Source organism: Vulpes lagopus, chromosome 12 (assembly GCF_018345385.1).
Source record: "Vulpes lagopus strain Blue_001 chromosome 12, ASM1834538v1, whole genome shotgun sequence".
NCBI lineage: Eukaryota > Metazoa > Chordata > Mammalia > Carnivora > Canidae > Vulpes > Vulpes lagopus.
The window spans coordinates 27,948,349-27,966,588 of NC_054835.1; the positions used below are offsets into that span (position 1 = coordinate 27,948,349).

Genomic DNA, 18,240 nt, shown 5'->3' on the forward strand with positions numbered 1-18,240 from the left:
ACCCCTAGATGCACATGAACTGAGAGTAGAGAAACATTCATTTCCAGCTGATTAGATACACATTCTTCTGGCCATAGTGATTGGCTCAGGAATTGGAAATAACCCAAGTTGGGCTGGTTAGAGTGAATCCTGTAATTTATGTAAGAGCAACTGAGTAAAGTTACTGCTACTTTCCTGCTTGATTTGAATGAACCTGGGCAGATGAAAGACCTGGCGCTTCTAGCAATCATCTTGCCACCACATGGAGCCTGAGAATAAAATCAAAATTAAAGTGGGGTGCCTGGCTGGCTCAGTTGGTAGAGCATCATGGGTCCAAGCCCCATATTGGATGTGGAGCCTATGAAAGAAAGAAGAGAAAGAAAAAGAAAAAAGGAAAGGAAAGGGAAAAGAAAAGGAAAGGAGGAAGGAAGGAGGGAGGGAAGGAAGGAAGGAAAGAAGGAAAGAAAAAAGAGAAAAGAAAAGAAGAAGAGTACAGCTGAGATTTGGAGAAATGCCAGGTTGGGAAGAATCATATGAAGCCTTGAATCTAGCTGTGTAGCCCATATGTTGAAGCGTAGCCAATCTATTCTGTTTTGCTGAAGCAGTTTGAGTTGTGTTTGTGGTCACTTGTAACCAAAAAAATTCTTAAGTATATATTATGCGTAAATGCTAGATTTTGGTCTGAGCCAAATTTTGTCCTACAAAGTCCATGATGTATCATATAGTTCTACTTTATTAAGTATATTTTTAAAATTATGAATGGAGGGGTGCCTGGGTGGCTCAGTCAGTTAAGCATCTACCTTAAGCTCAGATCATGATCTCAGGGTCCTAGAATTGAGCCCTGCACCTCAGAAGGGAGCCTGCTTCTCCCTCTCCCCTCTGCCTGTCACTCCCTCTGCTTGTGCGCGCGCGCTCTCTCTCTCTCTCTAATAGATAGATGAAATCTTAAAAAAAATTTTTTTTTTTAAATAAAGTTAGGAATGGATAATTGAATTTTATCAGATGCTTCCTTGGGCATCTTTTGAGATTCTGGTGTTTTTCTTTTGACCTGTTAGTATATAAAATATGCTAACAGACTTCCTATAATTTTTGTTTTGTTCATGGTCTCCTCAGCATAGTGCTAAGCACTGGCAGATCCTCAATAAATGAATGAATGAATGAACTGTTGTACTCAATATACAAATATTTTACTTAAGATTTTTTACATTGACTACTAAGACTGATATCTCATTTCCTTTTTTACTTTTGTTTCAGGCAAGTTTTGGTATCAGTGTTATGCTTTGCAAATGTCCTTCCTTATGCTATTGGAGAATTCATTTTACAAAACATTAGAATTGTCTGTCTTTGCTCATTTGAAAATGTCCCCCTGTAGAATCACCTATTTTTTGTTCTTTTTAGAAAATAGCTCCTTGACAATCTTAATCTCTTCTTCTTAGGTAAAGCTTATTAATTTGTTTTTTGCTAGAAAACACCCAGGTTTTCAGATTCATTTATATACACAAAGCTTTCATAATTTCTTCAGTGTTAGTGTTAATTTTCGCCTTCTTTTTAATTTTTACACTGGGATATTTCTAATTTATTTTAGGTTGTCTGGACAGGAATTATATCTGCCAAACTAAATGTGTAACAACAGATACACAAGGTCGTTTAGCAAACATTCTGGTAGAGATGACAGAAACATGGAAAGAGCTTTAGGTTAATGGGGTTTTTGTTTTTTTTTTTTTAAGTCTGTTTTTGGAAACCACTAAGAGGAGACACAGAGGCATTTCAGTGGGGACCTAAGTGCCTTTAAGCCAGTGACAGCAGGCCTTATTCTGTAAGTTCATTTTACACTCTGATGTATGGATAAACACAATATACCCTGTAGAGATTCTCCTCATGGCAATTCATACTGAGTGACTTAGGTTAAATAGATTAAGGACTTGCAAATAGTTAGAATTACAATAGATCTTTCTGAATCACAGCCTTGACAAGGAGACACTACTAGGTAATCTCTTGAAAAAAAAACAAAATCAGAATGACCAGTGATACCACCAAAAGAAAACCCCCTTCATTTCAGTCTGCTATCTTATGGGGGTTCAGAAAATGCTTCCAAAACAGGCATGCAGGGCAACCCTTCAGTCTTGCTACGTTAAGTATTCTCCTTCTGCAGGGAGTGTAGAACATCAGTATATAAATAATTGCTGCTTGAAATGGAAAAATAAAATAAAAACGGTGTGAAAAAGAGAAAATTGTCCCAAGTAGCAATCCGCCCCCTCGCAGCTGTAAATTACTCATTAGTCGTTAATGTCACTGTACTGAGCTGGAGCTGAGTCAGCCGCCACCCAGGCTGCAATGAAGCAGAATTCAATATCCCTCATCTTTTCATTACAAGGCTTTGACTTCATGCATCAGTACCAGAGGAAAGACCAGTGCTGTGTAGCAGGAATTCCATCCAAGTTGACTCTGGAACAATTTGGTTCCAAGTGAATCAATTACTCTCAGTAAAAACAAAAGGAGGAATTCCTTTCTTGCCAATTTTCTGTCAGAAATGATCTAGAGAGATAAAGGAATAACAGAAATGTTTACTTTTATATCTGCTTCAAGTTCTCTGGGATCTAGCTACTCTGATTCATTAATATAGGCTTTGTTCTTTATGCACCGTGTTTAAAGGCGAATGCTTAAAATAGAACAAAGTGAAATATTAAAATTCCTTAATAATTTTGAGTTGTAATTCCTAGTTTTTACAAAAATTGGTATTTCTTCAGAGCCTGTCAAATATGTATAAGCCTAATATGTTTTTATAAGCCTAGTATGTTAATCAATATGCCTTCATTAATAAATAATTTGCCTAGAAAAAAGATACACAGTGATCATGCAATTAAATCACATTTACATAGTTGTTATGGAGAACTCTACTTATATATTGGTAGAATAAAATTTAATATAATTAATGAGAAGTTTTGTTACAACTGATTTCTTGAATTTTTATATCATTTTTTACTTGGATTCTTATAGGTAATTCATTTTACAAAACATTAGAATTGTCTGTCTGCTAAATTAAGGCCTTGCTCAAACTCTTCCCTCACTCATCTTTTCTGTTGTGTCTCCACACTTCTCACTTTACTCTTTCCACTTATCTAGGCATTGTCTATGGTAATATTCTGTTATGATAATCTCTTGCTCCAGTTATTATCACGTTTTTAAAATATACCTGTATTTTTCCTTTATCCCTCCTTTTATTGATAGTTTGAAATATACATATATATATACTTTATTTTTTTTGCATTTTTTCTCTTACTACCACTACAAAATCAGTAAGTGGTTAAACATAATTAGGCTTTATATTGTATATACACTTTCTGTGGATTACTACACATGAGAAGATTTTAATATTTTTAAACAAATAATGTAGAAAGGTACTCACCCACAGTCCCTTCTGTGCCATCTGTTTCCTTTGGGATATAATGTGCAGAAAGATCACTCTGAAGGACTTCATCTGATGTGGCTCTGGCTAAAGCAGCAGCCAGAAAGGAAGGGCAATTACTGAAAGAAAAAGGGCTACTTCAGTAAGAATTAGGAAGTAATAAATAACATTACTAATTATTAACATATCTGTCTCCAAAAAAAAAGTTTTTAAACACTATTCAACACATATTTATTGAGTGCATAGTTTATGCTATGCACTCTGCCTTGTGACTGGGTTCACACTGAGGAATAACACAAACATGGCTTCTGACCCAATAAAGCTTATAATCTAGCTAAAGAGAAAGACAATAAATAAGTAAACAAACAGGATACAATTTAAAATTGGGATAAGTTTTATAAAAGAAACAAACAGGATAAAGTGAAAGAATAACAGAGGGGGGTACCTACTTAGAAGGGTCAGGAATCCATATCTTGAAGGATAAGAAGATTTGGTTCTGTGGGGGTGGGAAGTTGGGAGACAATATTCCAGACAGAGAAAACAGCATGTGTAAAGATCCTTTCTGAGAGCTTGGTATGTGTGAGGAACTGAAAAAAAGCCCAGAAAAGATGAAGTATAGTGGATAACGAAGAAAGATGGCAGAGAATAAGGTCAGAGGGACAGGCAATAGTCAGTTATACGTAACTTTTAGATCATGGAAGGGAATTTGGATCTAACACAAAGTGCAGTGGGAAGTCATTGACGATTCTGAGCAAGAGGGGTGCATGGGTGGCTCAGGTCATGATCTCAGGGCCCTGGGATGGAGCCCTGTGTCGGGCTCCCTTCTCAGTGGGGAGTCTGCTTCTCCCTCTCCTTCTGCCCCTCCTCCCACTCATGTTCTCTCTTTCTAGCTCTACCTCAAATATATAAATATATATGTATGTATATGTATATATATATGTGTGTATATATATGTATAAATATTATATATATGTATATATATATATTCTGAGCAAGAGCATGCCATAACCAGACATATGAATTAAAATATGACTTTGCTGTGCCAAAGGAAATCAGAAAAGAGCAAGAATGAAGGAGGGTGGTCAATAAAGAGTTTGTTGTAAACCAGGTGAGACTGAAGGAAAAGTAAGAATATTCTAGAGAAAGAAAATACAGAACTTACTGATTATTATTATATAGAGATGAGAGAAGCGAGTTAAGGCTGAGTCCTGGGTTTTGCTTTGAGCAACTAGGTGAATGGTGGCATCATTCACCTAGATTGAGACACCAAGAAAAGAACAAGTTTGTGGAGGCAAAGGGTAAAAAACAAAACAAGAATTAATTTTAGCATATTAAATTGGAAGTATCTGTGAGATATCCTAGTGAAGGTATCAAATGAAGTGAAAGTTATTAGATACTCTACTGTGGAGCTCAGAGAGGTTAGAAAATTTGGAAGTCATGAATGTATGGATGATATTTAAAACTATGGAAAAAAGAATACATAGGAAGAAATTATAAACAGAGAATTGCCTCATATTTTCCAAACTCTTTCAAAATAGGAAAGTTATCTCATGCCTCACCATTGTATGTTGGGGAGTTATGGGAAAGGTGTAGATAGTTTGCTTCTTTAGTCCCCATGTTTTACATCAAGCAGCTTTCATCAAGAAATTGTACCCAAGGAATCTCACCTGCACCTGACCTCACTGAGTTCCTAAAGCTCTGACCTGAGCCTGATGCCATTAAGGGATGGAACTTTGGGAGACTTTATGGGGTGGGGTGGGGGAGTGAGTATATTTTGCACGTGTGAAGGAAGTGACCTGTGTGGCCAGAACAGACATGGCAGGTTGTTTTTCTAAAACAGACCACAACAATATTTCTGGTAGCTGGTACAGCTGCTTTGGCAGTTCCGTAAAATGGTGAAGTTATTATATAGCCCAGCAATTCCACTTATAGGTATATATCCAAGAAAAATTAAAAGCATACATCGACACAAAAATGTGTACCTGAATGTTCATAGCAGCATTATTCATAATAGCCAAAAAGTAGAAACAACCAACTGTCCATAAACTGATTATGGATAAATAAAAGGCAATGTATTCATGCAATGGAATATTATTCAGCCATAAAAGGAGTAAAGTATTGATATATGCTACAATATGGATAAATCTTGAAAACATTATGGTGATATAGAAGTCAGTTACAAAAGACCACATACTCTTTGATTCCATTTATATAAAAGTCCAGAATAGGCAAATCTAAGAAACCGAGAGTACAGCAGCAGTAGCCTAGGGCAGAGGGGTGAGGTGAATAGAGAGTAACTGTTGATGGGTAGGAGGCTGCTTTTTGGAGTGATGAAAATCTTCTAAATCTTGGATTGCAGTGATGGTTAAACAATTATAAATGTACTAAAAGCAATGAATTGTACACTTTTAAAGGGGTAACTTTTATGCTATGTGAATTATATCTCAATAAAGATGTTTAAACCATTGAATAGAGGAGATGAAAGTAAGATTAGAATGGGTAAGTGGGAGGCAAGGAGGTGTGGCAGACACAGAAATGGGCAGTAACTGAAAGGGCATTTGAGGACAGGGACAGTTCTTATTTTAGAATGGTGTAGAATCTGACTGTATACTAAATGAAATAATCTAGTAGAGAAAGATTGATAGATAATGCAGGAGACGGGATGACCAAAGGAGAAAAATTCCTGAGAAGGCAAGAGATGAGACCCAATCCATATGTGGAAATTGCTGACCTTTGATAGCATGAGGCACATTTCACCAGTTGGGAAAGGAAGAAAATAGGTACAGATGCAAATAGATTTCTAGATTTCCTAGTAGGAAAATAAGAGAGTTCCCATCTAAAGTTTTGAGTCAACAATAACCTTTTGAGTTACAGTGTTCCAGGCCCTGTTCTGGTACTTAGGATATAAATGACCAAAAAAGACAAAAACTCCTGCCTTTGGAACCCTCATACACTGTTGATGAGAATGTAAATTGGTGCAGCCACTACAGAATACAGCATGGAGGTTCCTCAAAAAATTAAAATAGAGATAGCATACAACCTAGTAATTTCACCTCTGGGTATTTACCCAAAGAAAACAAAAACACTAATTCAAAAGATTATGTGCACCTTTATGTTTGTTGCAGCACTGTTTATGACAGCCAAGATAAGGAAACAATCTAATGTCCATCCACAGATGAATGGATAAAGATGTGGTTTATATACAATGGAATATTAGCTTTAAAAAAGAATGAAATCTTGCCATTCATGATAACTTGGATGAACCTATGTCAAGGAAGTCAGGAAAAGGACCATATGATTTCACTTATACGTGGAATCCAAAAAACAAATGAACAAACAACAGAAATAGACTCATAAATACAAAGAACAAACTAGTAGTTGCCAGTGGAGAGGGAGGTGGGGAAAATAGGTGAAGGTGATTAAGAGGTACAAACTCCCAGTTATAAAATAAGCCATGGGGATGAAAAAGTACAGCATAGGCAATACAATCAATAATACTGTAATAAATTTGTAAAGTGACAGATGGTTACTATATATATGGTGAGCATTTCATAATGTATAATTGTTGACTCACTGTGTGGTTTATCTGAAACTAACATGGTATGTCAACTATACTTAAAGCAAAAACAAAAATAACCTCTGTCGCTGAAGCTTACATTCTAGAGAATGGCTTCTCAGTGAAGTATGGGGTTAGATCAGTAGTTTGTTTTTGTTTTTTTTAATTTATTCATGAGAGATAGAGAGGCAGAGACACAGGCAGAGGGAGAAGCAGGCTCCATGCAGGGAGCCCGATGCAGGACTCAGTCCCGGAACCCCAGGATCATGCCCTGGGCTGAAGGCAGGCACCAAACTGCAGAGCCACCCAGGCATCCCTAGATCAGTAGTTCTTAAACTTTTGCAGGCATCAGAATCGCTTTTCAAGGCTTATTAAAACACACATTGCTGGGTTCCATCCCCAAAGTTTTTGACTCAGTAGGTCTGAAGTAGGACTTGAGAATTTTCATTTCTAACAAGTTCCCAGATGAGGTTCATGCTGCTGATCTAGGGACCACACTTTGAAAGCCATTGGGTTAGGTTATCAACTGGGCGGTGAAGGTAGAAAGTATGTTGGGCAGGAGGGATGAAGAGAAAGTAAGTATGAAATAGTCATATCAGAGAGTAGGACTGTCAGTCCTAAGAGATTGTTGGAAATTTGCGAAAATTTTTAAATAAAACCAGTCTTTCTGGTTGTACGATTTTTCTCCATCTGTGTTCATGTGCATCCATGCATCTATGTTCATCTGTAGTAAAAAGAATTGTCTAGTTCATCAAGATTTGGGATTTTACAAGGTGAGCATTAAGTGAAGAAGAGACATCTAAATTTAATATCTTTTTAAGAATCTGATTACAATGTTAGACCATGGACTTTACATTGGCTAAGAAAGAATAGGCATGAATGGTAAATCAGTGTGGTCTAAATGTAATTAAAGAACCGTAGTAGGAGTACTTGGTCACATAAACTAGGACAAAATATTGTAGTCTGAGAATAGGATGCTTGTATATAAGATTTTAGAGCCAGTGCAATATCTGTGATAAGGTTTAGGTGAGACCAAGAAAGTGAGTAGTTTAGTGGTTTAGAAACATAAAATAGCAATGTTTACATTTGAGGTCCTCAAGAGAAAAAAAAAGAAAAGAAAATTATCTTTATCATCATTCATCAGTATTTGTAGGTTATGATCCATTGTAGTTAAATGAATATATGAATTGTGACCAGCATTCTTTTTTAGAGATTTACTTACTTATTTGAGAAAGCGAGCCCAAGTGAGGAGGGAGAGGGGTAAAAAGAGAGGGAGAAGCTGACTCCCCACTGAGCAGGGAGCCCGATGCAGGGCTCCATCCCAGGACCCCCGAATCATGACCTGACCTGAAGGCATATTCTTAATCAGCTGAGCCACCAGAGAGTCCCTGACCAGCATTTTTTAAAAAAGGAAATAAGGGGGCAGCCTGGGTGGCTCAGCAGTTTAGCCCCGCCTTCAGCCCAGGGTGTGATCCTGGAGACCTGGGATTAGTCCCACATTAGGCTCCCTGCATGGAGCCTGCTTCCCCTTCTGCCTGTGTCTCTGCCTCTCTCTCTCTCTCTCTCTCTCTCTCTGTGTGTGTGTGTCTCCTGAACAAATAAAATCTTTAAAAAAATAAAAATAAAAAATAACTAAAAAGGAAATAAGGTACATGTAGTAAAGCTAAGTATTCTGTTGGATGGACCCTTAAATTATGATATAGTGTCCTTCCTCAGCTCTTATTAGTGTCTTTGGTCTAAAATTTAATTTGTCTGGACACTTGGGTGGCTCAGAGGGACTCCTGGGTGGCTCAGTGGTTGAGTGTCTGCCTTCAGCTCAGGTTGTGATTCCTGGGTCCTAGGATTGAGTCCCGCATCAGGCTCCCTGCATAGAGCCTGCTTCTCCCTCTCCCTCTCCCTCTGCTTCTCCTTCTCTGTGTCTCTCATGAATAAATAAATAAAATCTTTAAAAAATAAATAAATAAAATCTAATTTGTTGAATATAAGGATCTCCACCCCCAGCTTTCTTTTGATGTCCATTAGCATGATAAATGGTTTTCTACCCCATCACTTAAAAAAAAAAATTTTTTTTAAGATTTTATTTTTTTATTCATCAGAAACACAGAGGGAGAGACAGAGACATAGGCAGAGGGAGAAGCAGCCTCCTTTTGGGGAGCCCAATGAGGGACTTGATCCCAGGACCCCAGGATCATGCCCTGAGCTGAAGGCAGATGCTCAACCACGAAGCCACCCAAGCATCCCACCCCAGCTTTCTTTTGATGTCCGTTAACATGATAGTTTTCCACCACCTCACTTTAAATCTGGAGGTGCCTTTAGGTCTGAAATGAGGCTCTTGCAGACAGCATATTGATGGGTCTTACTTTTTTATCCAATCTGACACCCTGTGTCTTCTGATTGAGCCCACTTACATTCAGAGTAACTACTGAAAGATATGAATTCAGTGCCATCGTATTACCTGTAAAGTCTCTGTTTCTGTATATTGTCTCTGTTCCTTTTGGTCTATGTTACTTTTGGGCTCTCTCTTCACTTAAAGGATCCCTTTTAATATTTCTTGTAGGGCTGGTGTGGTTATCACAAATTCTTTTAGTTTCTATTTCTCCTGAAGGCTAAGTATTCTGAATACACACATAAGTATATATATATATATATATATACTGAATCCTGATTGTGATAGAAAAAATTTTGAAAGCCACTGCCATTTAACAATTTTGAAATAACCTGACAGTATCCCTTGAAATCCAAATGCTTTATAAGCAGTATTACCATTTCTCTTTTCATGCTAAGTTAACCGAGTTTTTCCTGAAAAGTCAAAATTTTTCATCATAGACCTAAATAAACTCTGTCAACATTGCTTGTCTTTACCTTTCTATCATGTTTTACTTTGGCTAGCAGGACACATCCAAATATTTTGCATAAGTGGACTTTTAGTATATAATTACAAGATTTACTTGGTTCTTTGTTTCAAAATTTATTATTTTTTTAAAGATTTTATTTATCCATTCATGAGAGACACAGAGAGAGAGTGGCAGAGACACAGGCAGAGGGAGAAGCAGGCTCCATGCAGGGAGCCCGACATGGGACTCGATCCCAGGTCTCCAGGATCAGGATCATGCCCTGGGCCGAAGGCAGGCGCTAAACCACTGGGCCACCTGGGCTGCCCCTGTTTCAAAATTTATATTAAAATTACCTAAACCCTTTATTGTAAGCTTATTCCCTAGAATTCCTCTACCCACCAAGAAAAAAGATATCTTTAGTGTAATTATTAAAATATCTAGGATCTAATGGCTCACGAAAGGTAAGAACATGAAAACTTCAGAGAATAAGGCAAGAACCATTAATCTAATTAGTGTGTCATCTGTGATACATTTTTAGTCACAGTTAATGTAATTTTTTACTTTTTGTCAGACAGAATGAAAATATTTTCAGTGAAGTAGGGAGGAGGATTAGCTGACTAATAGCTAGATATAAAACATCAAGCTAGACATTTCACCCACATGAGCTATCTCTACCTGTCAGAAAGCTACAACACTTAGCATGAATTAGTTCTTATAATTTTGACTCTGAAAGGAAAATGATCATTTCTGAAAAATCAGAATTGCAAATATGTTTTAAAACATAGTCACATCAGAGAATATTTGATACAAGTCAAATAAAAGCTTATCATTAGAGCTTGTCATTTTTAAGAGAATTACCAGGGATGATTAACATGATAACAACATACCAAACTGCTTTCCTTCATCATTTCTCATACAACCCTGGACAGAAGTATTTACAGTGCTGATATAGAAAGTCTAAAAGTTTGGCAGATGTACTGCAGAGCAAATAACAGAGGATGGCCAAAAACTCATGGCAGTTTGGAGATCGAGGTTACAAATGTTATTATCTTGAGAACACTGCTGAAGTAGAGTGGGATTCCGAATTTTTAAACTTTTGCAGTGTGTATCATTTTGGGAGACTGGATCTTTTAAAGTCAAATTAATCCCAATCATGAAATGGGCAAAAGGCATGAACAGAAATTTCACACAAGACATAGACATGGCCAACAAGCACATGAGAAAATGCTCCACATCACTTGCCATCAAGGAAATACAAATCAAAACCACAATGAGATACCACCTCACACCAGTGAGAATGGGGAAAATTAACAAGGCAGGAAACCACAAATGTTGGAGAGGATGTGGAGAAAGGGGAACCCTCCTGCACTGTTGGTGGGAATGTGAACTGGTGCAGCCACTCTGGAAAACTGTGTGGAGGTTCCTCAGAGAGTTAAAAATAGATCTGCCCTACGACCCAGCAATTGCACTGCTGGGGATTTACCCCAAAGATACAGATGCAGTGAAACGCCGGGACACCTGCACCCCAGTGTTTATAGCAGCAATGTCCACAATAGCCAAACTGTGGAAGGAGCCTCAGTGTCCACCAAAAGATGAATGGATAAAGATGTGGTATATGTATAAATGGAATATTACTCAGCCATTAGAAACGACAAATACCCACTATTTGCTTCCATGTGGAGGGACCTGGAGGGTATTATGCTGAGTGAAATAAGTCAATCTGAAAAGGACAAACATTATATGGTCTCATTCATTTGGGGAATATAAAAATTACTGAAAGGGAATAAAAGGAGAGGAGAGAAAATGAGTGAAAATATCAGTGAGGGTGACAACGTGAGAGACACCTAACTCTGGGAAATGAACAAGGGGTAGTGGAAGGGGAAGTGGGTGGAGGGTTGGGGTGACTGGGTGATGGGCACTGAGGGGGGGGCACTTGGTGGGATGAGCACTGGGTGTTATGCTATATGTTGGCAAATTGAACTCCAATTAAAAATAAATTAAAAATAAAGTCAAATTAATCATGTCAGGGCCCTCTGATATAGTCCAAGAAAGATCCTTTGCTATTTATATATATTAACAGATATTTCTGAAGTGCTTACCATTCCTATCTTCAAGCAATTCACATCCTGAGAACAAAAGGAAATGTATTTTCATACATACCAATTTATTACTTTCTTATTTGCTTAGGCATCAAAGTACAGACTTTATATATTCATAGATAAAAATAAATCTTTGTCTAGTTTGTATCTAAGCCATATATAAACTATATGCATAGCCTTTATACAATATTGAATTATCATTAATTAGGGAGCCATTTAGTTTTAATTTTAAGTTTAGTCACATAATTGAATCATGCCACTTCATTAAAGTTATTTGTTAATGGATGCATACTTGAACTTCTGTGTATACGGACTTTCTCAATGTTATATATTGTAGAGCAGAAATCTGTACTCAATCAAGCTTAATAAATTGAATCCTTGCAGTGAATCCACTAGCTAGGAAAGAATCCTTCAGATTTGGTATAGCTTGTTTTCTTAGAGAGATACACCTATACCATAAACAAAACATTGTCACCAACTGGTTATAAAGCTTAATATTTCATTTTTTTAGGATTTTTATTTATTTATTCATGAGAAACACAGAGAGAGAGAGAGAGGCACAGACAGAGGCAGAGGGAGAAGCAGGCTCCATGCGGAGCCTGATGTGGGACTCTATCCCAGGTTCCCAGAATCACGCCCTGGGCTGAAGGCGGTGCTAAACCGCTAAGCCACCCGGGTTGCCCCGAAGCTTAATATTTCAAACAAGAGAACACTATCTCCTACCTCTTAAAAAGTATTTACAAGAGGTTATTAATATAACTCCATTCTATAGGTTGATAAGAGTCCAGTCTACATTTTCCAATAGAGAAAAGGAGTCAGATTGGAATTGAATCTGAAAGGCAGCTTTCTTCTAGTACTGTAGATTGCCATCTTGATATAGAACAGAAACCACAATAAATTTTTCTGGCATAAAAACATTTACTTTGCATTCATTTTCAAATATCATAAATATCAGGTAAGTCCTGTTAGATGGACATGATAGTACTTTAGATAGATCTTTTTCTAAGCTGACCTGTTAGTATCTTCCACATCCATATTAAGACAATATACATTTTAAGGCTGCAAACTGAATTCTCATTATAAACCAGGCTAGGAAGCATTTTCATCACAATGGCAAACCTACACAAATCACTAAAGACATTATTAGATAAATTAGAGGTTTAAAAGTACATCCTTCCTGACACTGGCAATGTGGGCGTTGGCATAGCATCCACAGCTGTGTTTCAGCAGTCTTGGCAGAGCACTGCTGAGGTAATAAAAATTCTTAAAGGTGGGAAGTTTCCATCAATTAACTTTGAGAGACTCGTCTATAGCAACCTCATCTCAGCCCACGTTATGATGATTCTGTCTACTTAGTATACCCTTGCTAGGGTGACAGCCACTTAAGTGTTGAATTTCTGATCACCAATCCCCCCACAACAAGTTAATCATATGTATTTTAAACCTAGAATAACACATTAAACTAAAAATGAAAAAGGCAAAGTCTCCACCTGACTTGATACACTTTTTCTCAGTAGACTAAACAGAGTTAAAATCAGAGCTAGAGGGCGCCTCGGTGGCTCAGTTGGTGGAGTATCTGCCTTGGTTCAGGTCATGATCCCAGGGTTCTGGAATCAAGCCCCACATGGGACTCCTCACCCTCTCCCTCTGCTGCTCCCCCTACTTGTGCTCTCTGGAGCATGCTCTCTCTCTCTCAAGTAAATAAAACCTTTTTTAAAAAATCAGGGCTGCATATTTTCTGCTTTAAGCTATTTTCTTTCTATAGCAACCTCTAGGGATGCCACCTGGAGTCATCAGATTGTAATGCCCACACATCACAGATTTTGTTAGCTCTTCTGAATCTGAATAATGTTACCTATCAAATGACTAGTTCCTACAGTACTGAGTTTGTGGTTCTGATAACAGAAATCTCATTCCCTATCACCGCTTTCAGTGTAATCTTCACAACCAGTTGGTTCACACCATTGGTTGACATTCAAGCAAAAACAATAGTATCCTAAGTTTTCTGTGACTAGCAGTCTAGAGGCAACACACTTACCTAAGGTCAAAATACTACTAGGGCCACAAGACCACAAAAAGAGGAGAGTTTAGCATAACTATCTTTCTTGTCATCCTTCCTGCATGACCAAAAGGAATTAAGCAGCACAAATTTACTAAAATTTGTCAGTATCTCCAATGTGACCTTCCTGTTGCTAAAACCTAGTCTCCTCTTGGATCTGACTCATTTAGGACCTAAGTGACTGCTGCTGACCATCATTCTCCACTTTAACACACATTCTTCTCTAGGCTTCTAGATCATTACACTCTTAACTCTTAGAGTTTTGTCTTCTCAATCTCCTTCGATGGTTCTTCCTCTCCTTCCTGCACTTGTAATTCCTCTCACTATTGTAAATATTTTCCTTTTTGCATAGACTTTATACTTTTCTAGTACACTGCATGCATTTATTATGTTTATTGTTCGTGTCTCCATTCCTTTTCCCATGGTGATTGATGTCTCATGCCCAGAACGGTGCCTGGCACACAGTGATCAATATTTGCTGAATGAATAAATTTCTGTTTTTCTGATTTCTATATGTTTAAACCATTCCCTAACTCCTTAAAATGAATGTTCCTTGGGACACCTGGGTAGCTCAGTGGTTGAGCATCTGCCTTCAGCTCAGGGTGTGATCACGGGATCCAGGATCCAGTCCTGCATCAGGCTCCTTGCAGGGAGCCTGCTTCTCCCTCTGCCTCTATCTCTGCCTCTCTCTGTCTGTGTCTCTCATGAACAAATAAATGAAATCTTAAAAAAAAAAAAAAAAAAAGAATGTTCCTTAATAGTAAAAAGTCAATAGATTTATGAAAGAGTATTCCACATAACAATGTTGAGGTCTGGGGATCCCTGGGTGGCTCAGTGGTTTGGCGCCTGCCTCTGGCCCAGGGCATGATCCTGGAGTCCAGGGATCAAGTCCTACGTCGGGCTCCCTGCATGGAGCCTGCTTCTCCCTCTGCCTTTGTCTCTGCCTCTCTCTCCCTCTCTCTGTGTATCTCATGAATAAATAAATAAAATCTAAAAAAAAAAAAAAAAAAACAATGTTGAGGTCTTACATGTAGACTATAAAATGGCCTAGTATCAGTAAACTGGTGATAACCATTGAAATGGTTATAACCAAAGAAATCACGGTTATGTTTACACTTTTGTTGTCAACTCAGATGGTTTATGCGGACACCTCACTTACATTAGACTTTTGTCCCTCTCACTAAGAGATAATGTATTTAAATTTCAAAAGTTCTTCTCCCTCTGTGTATGTCTCTGCCTATGTCTCTCATGAATAAATAAATAAAATCTTAAAAAACAAAAGAAAATTATGTATGGCTTTTTTTTTTCTTAAGATTTTACTTATTTTTGAGAGACACAGAGAAAGAGGCAGAGGGAGTAGTAGGCCCTTGCAGGGAGCCTGATGCGGGACTCAATCCCCTGACTGGGATCAGGCAGATGCTCAACGGCTGAGTCACCCAGGCATCCCTCAGAAGTATGTATGGCTTTTTAATAGGAATTCTACTTTAATAGTTTGAAAATGACCAGTCTTAGGAAAGCTGGGAATACCAGGGGGACTCTGGGCTTGCCTTATCCCTCAAACACAGATCAACATCAAGTCATTCTGAACTGGGAAATTGATCTGAGGATTAAGAAAACAACCTGCATATTTGGAGGAAAAGAATGTGGTAGATGTGAGGTTGGGAGGCATAAATTGGGGGAGAGAAAAGACATGGTGCCAGTGCTGCAGAGAGGAGGAAGCCCTTTTCCTAGAGAGAAGTCAGGGAGAGAGCGGGAGAGAGTAGTGCATAAAATGCTGTGGTGGGGGGAATGTCCTGGGTTGCACTGGGAGAGAATGCACTCCTTCCTGCAGTACATTTGGAAGAGGGTATTTTGCCTCTCCATGGACAAAAGGCACACTGGGCATCACTGAACAGCTGTTCAATGGCAGGAGATAGAGGTGTGCACACAGGGCAAGTAACAGCTTTCTCTGTGCATCATCATAGACTCCAGCCACCATGCACGTGCCATCCAATTTTCTGGGACAGAACAGAGCTAGGTACAGCACTGCAGGGGTCTCGCCTGGGGGATGGAGGCAGGTACACACCTTGCCAGGCCCTTTAATAAGATTTAGAGGGTTTTGTTTGTTTTTTAGATTTTTAAAAAATTTTTTTAAATTTATTCATGAGAGAGACAGAGCGAGAGAGAGAAGCAGAGCACAGGCAGAGGGAGAAGCAGGCCCCATGCAGAGAGCCTGATGTGGGACTCGATCCCGGGTCTCCAGGATCACACCCTGAGCTGCAGGCGGTACCAAACCGCTATGCCACCAGGGCTGTCCAGATTTAGAGTTTTGAATCCCAGCCCACAGCCAGAGATAAAACACAGAACTGCAGTGCCGGGCATGCCCATGGCTGAGCACAGACAGGTTGGGGGCAGGATCTGATGGAAGCCTGGGCCAGAGGAGGGGAGATTGTTTGCTTTCCTTGAGAGCCCCAAGTTCCCCTGACCAGGACGAGAAGGCAAGGTGACACCACCTTCCACTTCTTTGAAAAGATCAAATAGAAATCAAACCCATAGATTTGCTTCAAACAGATAAAAACAATATATCTGAACAAGATTTTAGAACAAGTCATAAAAATATTAGTTGGGTTTGAAGGAAGCAAAGAAGACACCAGAGAAACTCTGGCTGCAGAGATAAAAGACCTAAAAACTAGTCAGGCCAAAATAAAAAATGATATTAAATTGAAATGCAAAGCCAAATGGATGTAATCACAAGGGTGGAAGAAGCAGAGAATCAAATAGGTGATAATAGAAGATAAAATTATGGAAAATAATGAAGCTGAAAAGAAGACACACACAAAAAACTATTAGATCATGAATATAGACTTAGGGAACTCAGCAATTCTACAAAGTGCAATAAAACCTATATCACAGGAGTCCTAGAAGAAGAGCAGGAACAAGAAGGAGAAGGTTTATTTGAACAAATTTTGGCTGAGAACTTCCCTTATCTGGGGAAGGAAACAGGCATTCAAGTCCAACAGGCACAGAGAACTCCCCCTTAAAATCAACACAAAACACATCAACAACCAGACATACCACAGTGAAACTTGCAAAATACAAAGGTAAAGAGAGAATTCTCAAAGTAGCTAGGGGCAAAAGATCCTTAACCTACAAGGGCAGACACATACAGTTAGCAGCAGACCTGTCCACAGAAACTTGGCAGGCCAGAAGAGAATGGCATGATACATTCAACATGCAAAAATATGCAGCCAAGAATACTCTACCCAGCAAGGCTATCTCATTCAGAAAAGAAAGAGAGATAGAGTTTCCAAGACAAGCAAAAACTAAAGGAGTTTGTGAACACTAAACCACCTCTACAAGAAATGTTAATGAGGACCCTTTGAGCGGGTGAGAAACCAAAAGTAACAAAGACTAGAAATGAACAGAGACAATCTGCAGGAACAGCAACTTTACAGATGGCACTAAATCATATTTATCAAATAATTGCTCTGAATGTAAATGGACTAAATGTTCCAATCAAAAGGCATCAGGTAACAGGATGGATTAAAAAACAAAACAAAACAAACCCACTCATATGCTGCTTACAAGAGACTCATTTTAGGGGCACCCGGGTGGCTGGGTCAGTTAAGCATCTGCCTTCAGCTCAGGTCACAATCCCAGCTTGTAAATCCCAGCTTGGAATCCAGCCCCATGTTGGGCTCTCTGCTCAGCAGGGAGGCTGCTTCTCCTTCTCCCTCTGCCTGCCACTCCACCTACCCATGCTGTCAAATAAATAAATAAAATCTTAAAAAACAAAAACAAGAAACTCATTTTAGACCTAAAGACATTTCCAGATTAAAAATGAGGGGTGAAGAACTATCTATTATGCTAGTGAACATCAAAAGCAAGCTGAAGTAGCCATACTTATACCAGACAAACTAGATTTTATATTAGAGAGAATGCATATGAGAAAGAGAGAGAGAGAGAATGAGCAGGGGGAGGGGCAGAAGGAGAAGGAGAAGCAGACTCCCCACTGAGCAGGGAGCCTGACACCAAACTCGATCCCAGGACCCCAGGATCACAACCTGAGCCAAAGGTAGATGCTTGACCAACTGAGCCACTCAAGTACCCCAAGACAAACTAGATTTTAAACCAAAGACCATAATAAGAGATGAAGAAGGGCGCTATATCATAATAAAGGAGTCTATCTAACAAGATCTAACAGTTATAAATATTTATGTGCTCAACTTGGGAGCAGCCAAATATATAAATCAATTAATAACAAACTTAAAAAATTCACTGATAATAATCCACTTCATCCTAAGCAGAGTGTATATTCTGAGTGCACC

General features: G+C 38.6%; 2 protein-coding genes across 9 annotated transcripts in view; one reads left to right on the forward strand and one right to left on the reverse strand.

Annotated features, from left to right (window-relative positions):
- The window catches only part of TRIM37 (tripartite motif containing 37), a 254,753-nt gene that overhangs the window by 150,131 nt on the left and 86,382 nt on the right, over positions 1-18,240 (forward strand). For 2 of the 8 annotated variants that reach the window (XM_041724289.1, XM_041724288.1), the window contains exon 26: positions 1,707-1,795. In XM_041724289.1, the coding sequence (XP_041580223.1) occupies positions 1,707-1,761 (55 nt within the window). In that variant the 3' untranslated portion in view covers positions 1,762-1,795. Of the gene's footprint in view, positions 1-1,706; positions 2,373-18,240 lie in introns of those variants that run through there. The other 6 variants (XM_041724290.1, XM_041724293.1, XM_041724287.1 and 3 more) reach the window with 5 other exon arrangements.
- Positions 1-18,240, reverse strand: part of PPM1E (protein phosphatase, Mg2+/Mn2+ dependent 1E) — a 219,650-nt gene that overhangs the window by 21,301 nt on the left and 180,109 nt on the right. The window contains exon 2 of the mRNA XM_041724298.1: positions 3,386-3,504. Within this exon, the coding sequence (XP_041580232.1) occupies positions 3,386-3,504 (119 nt within the window). The remainder of the gene's footprint in view (positions 1-3,385; positions 3,505-18,240) is intronic.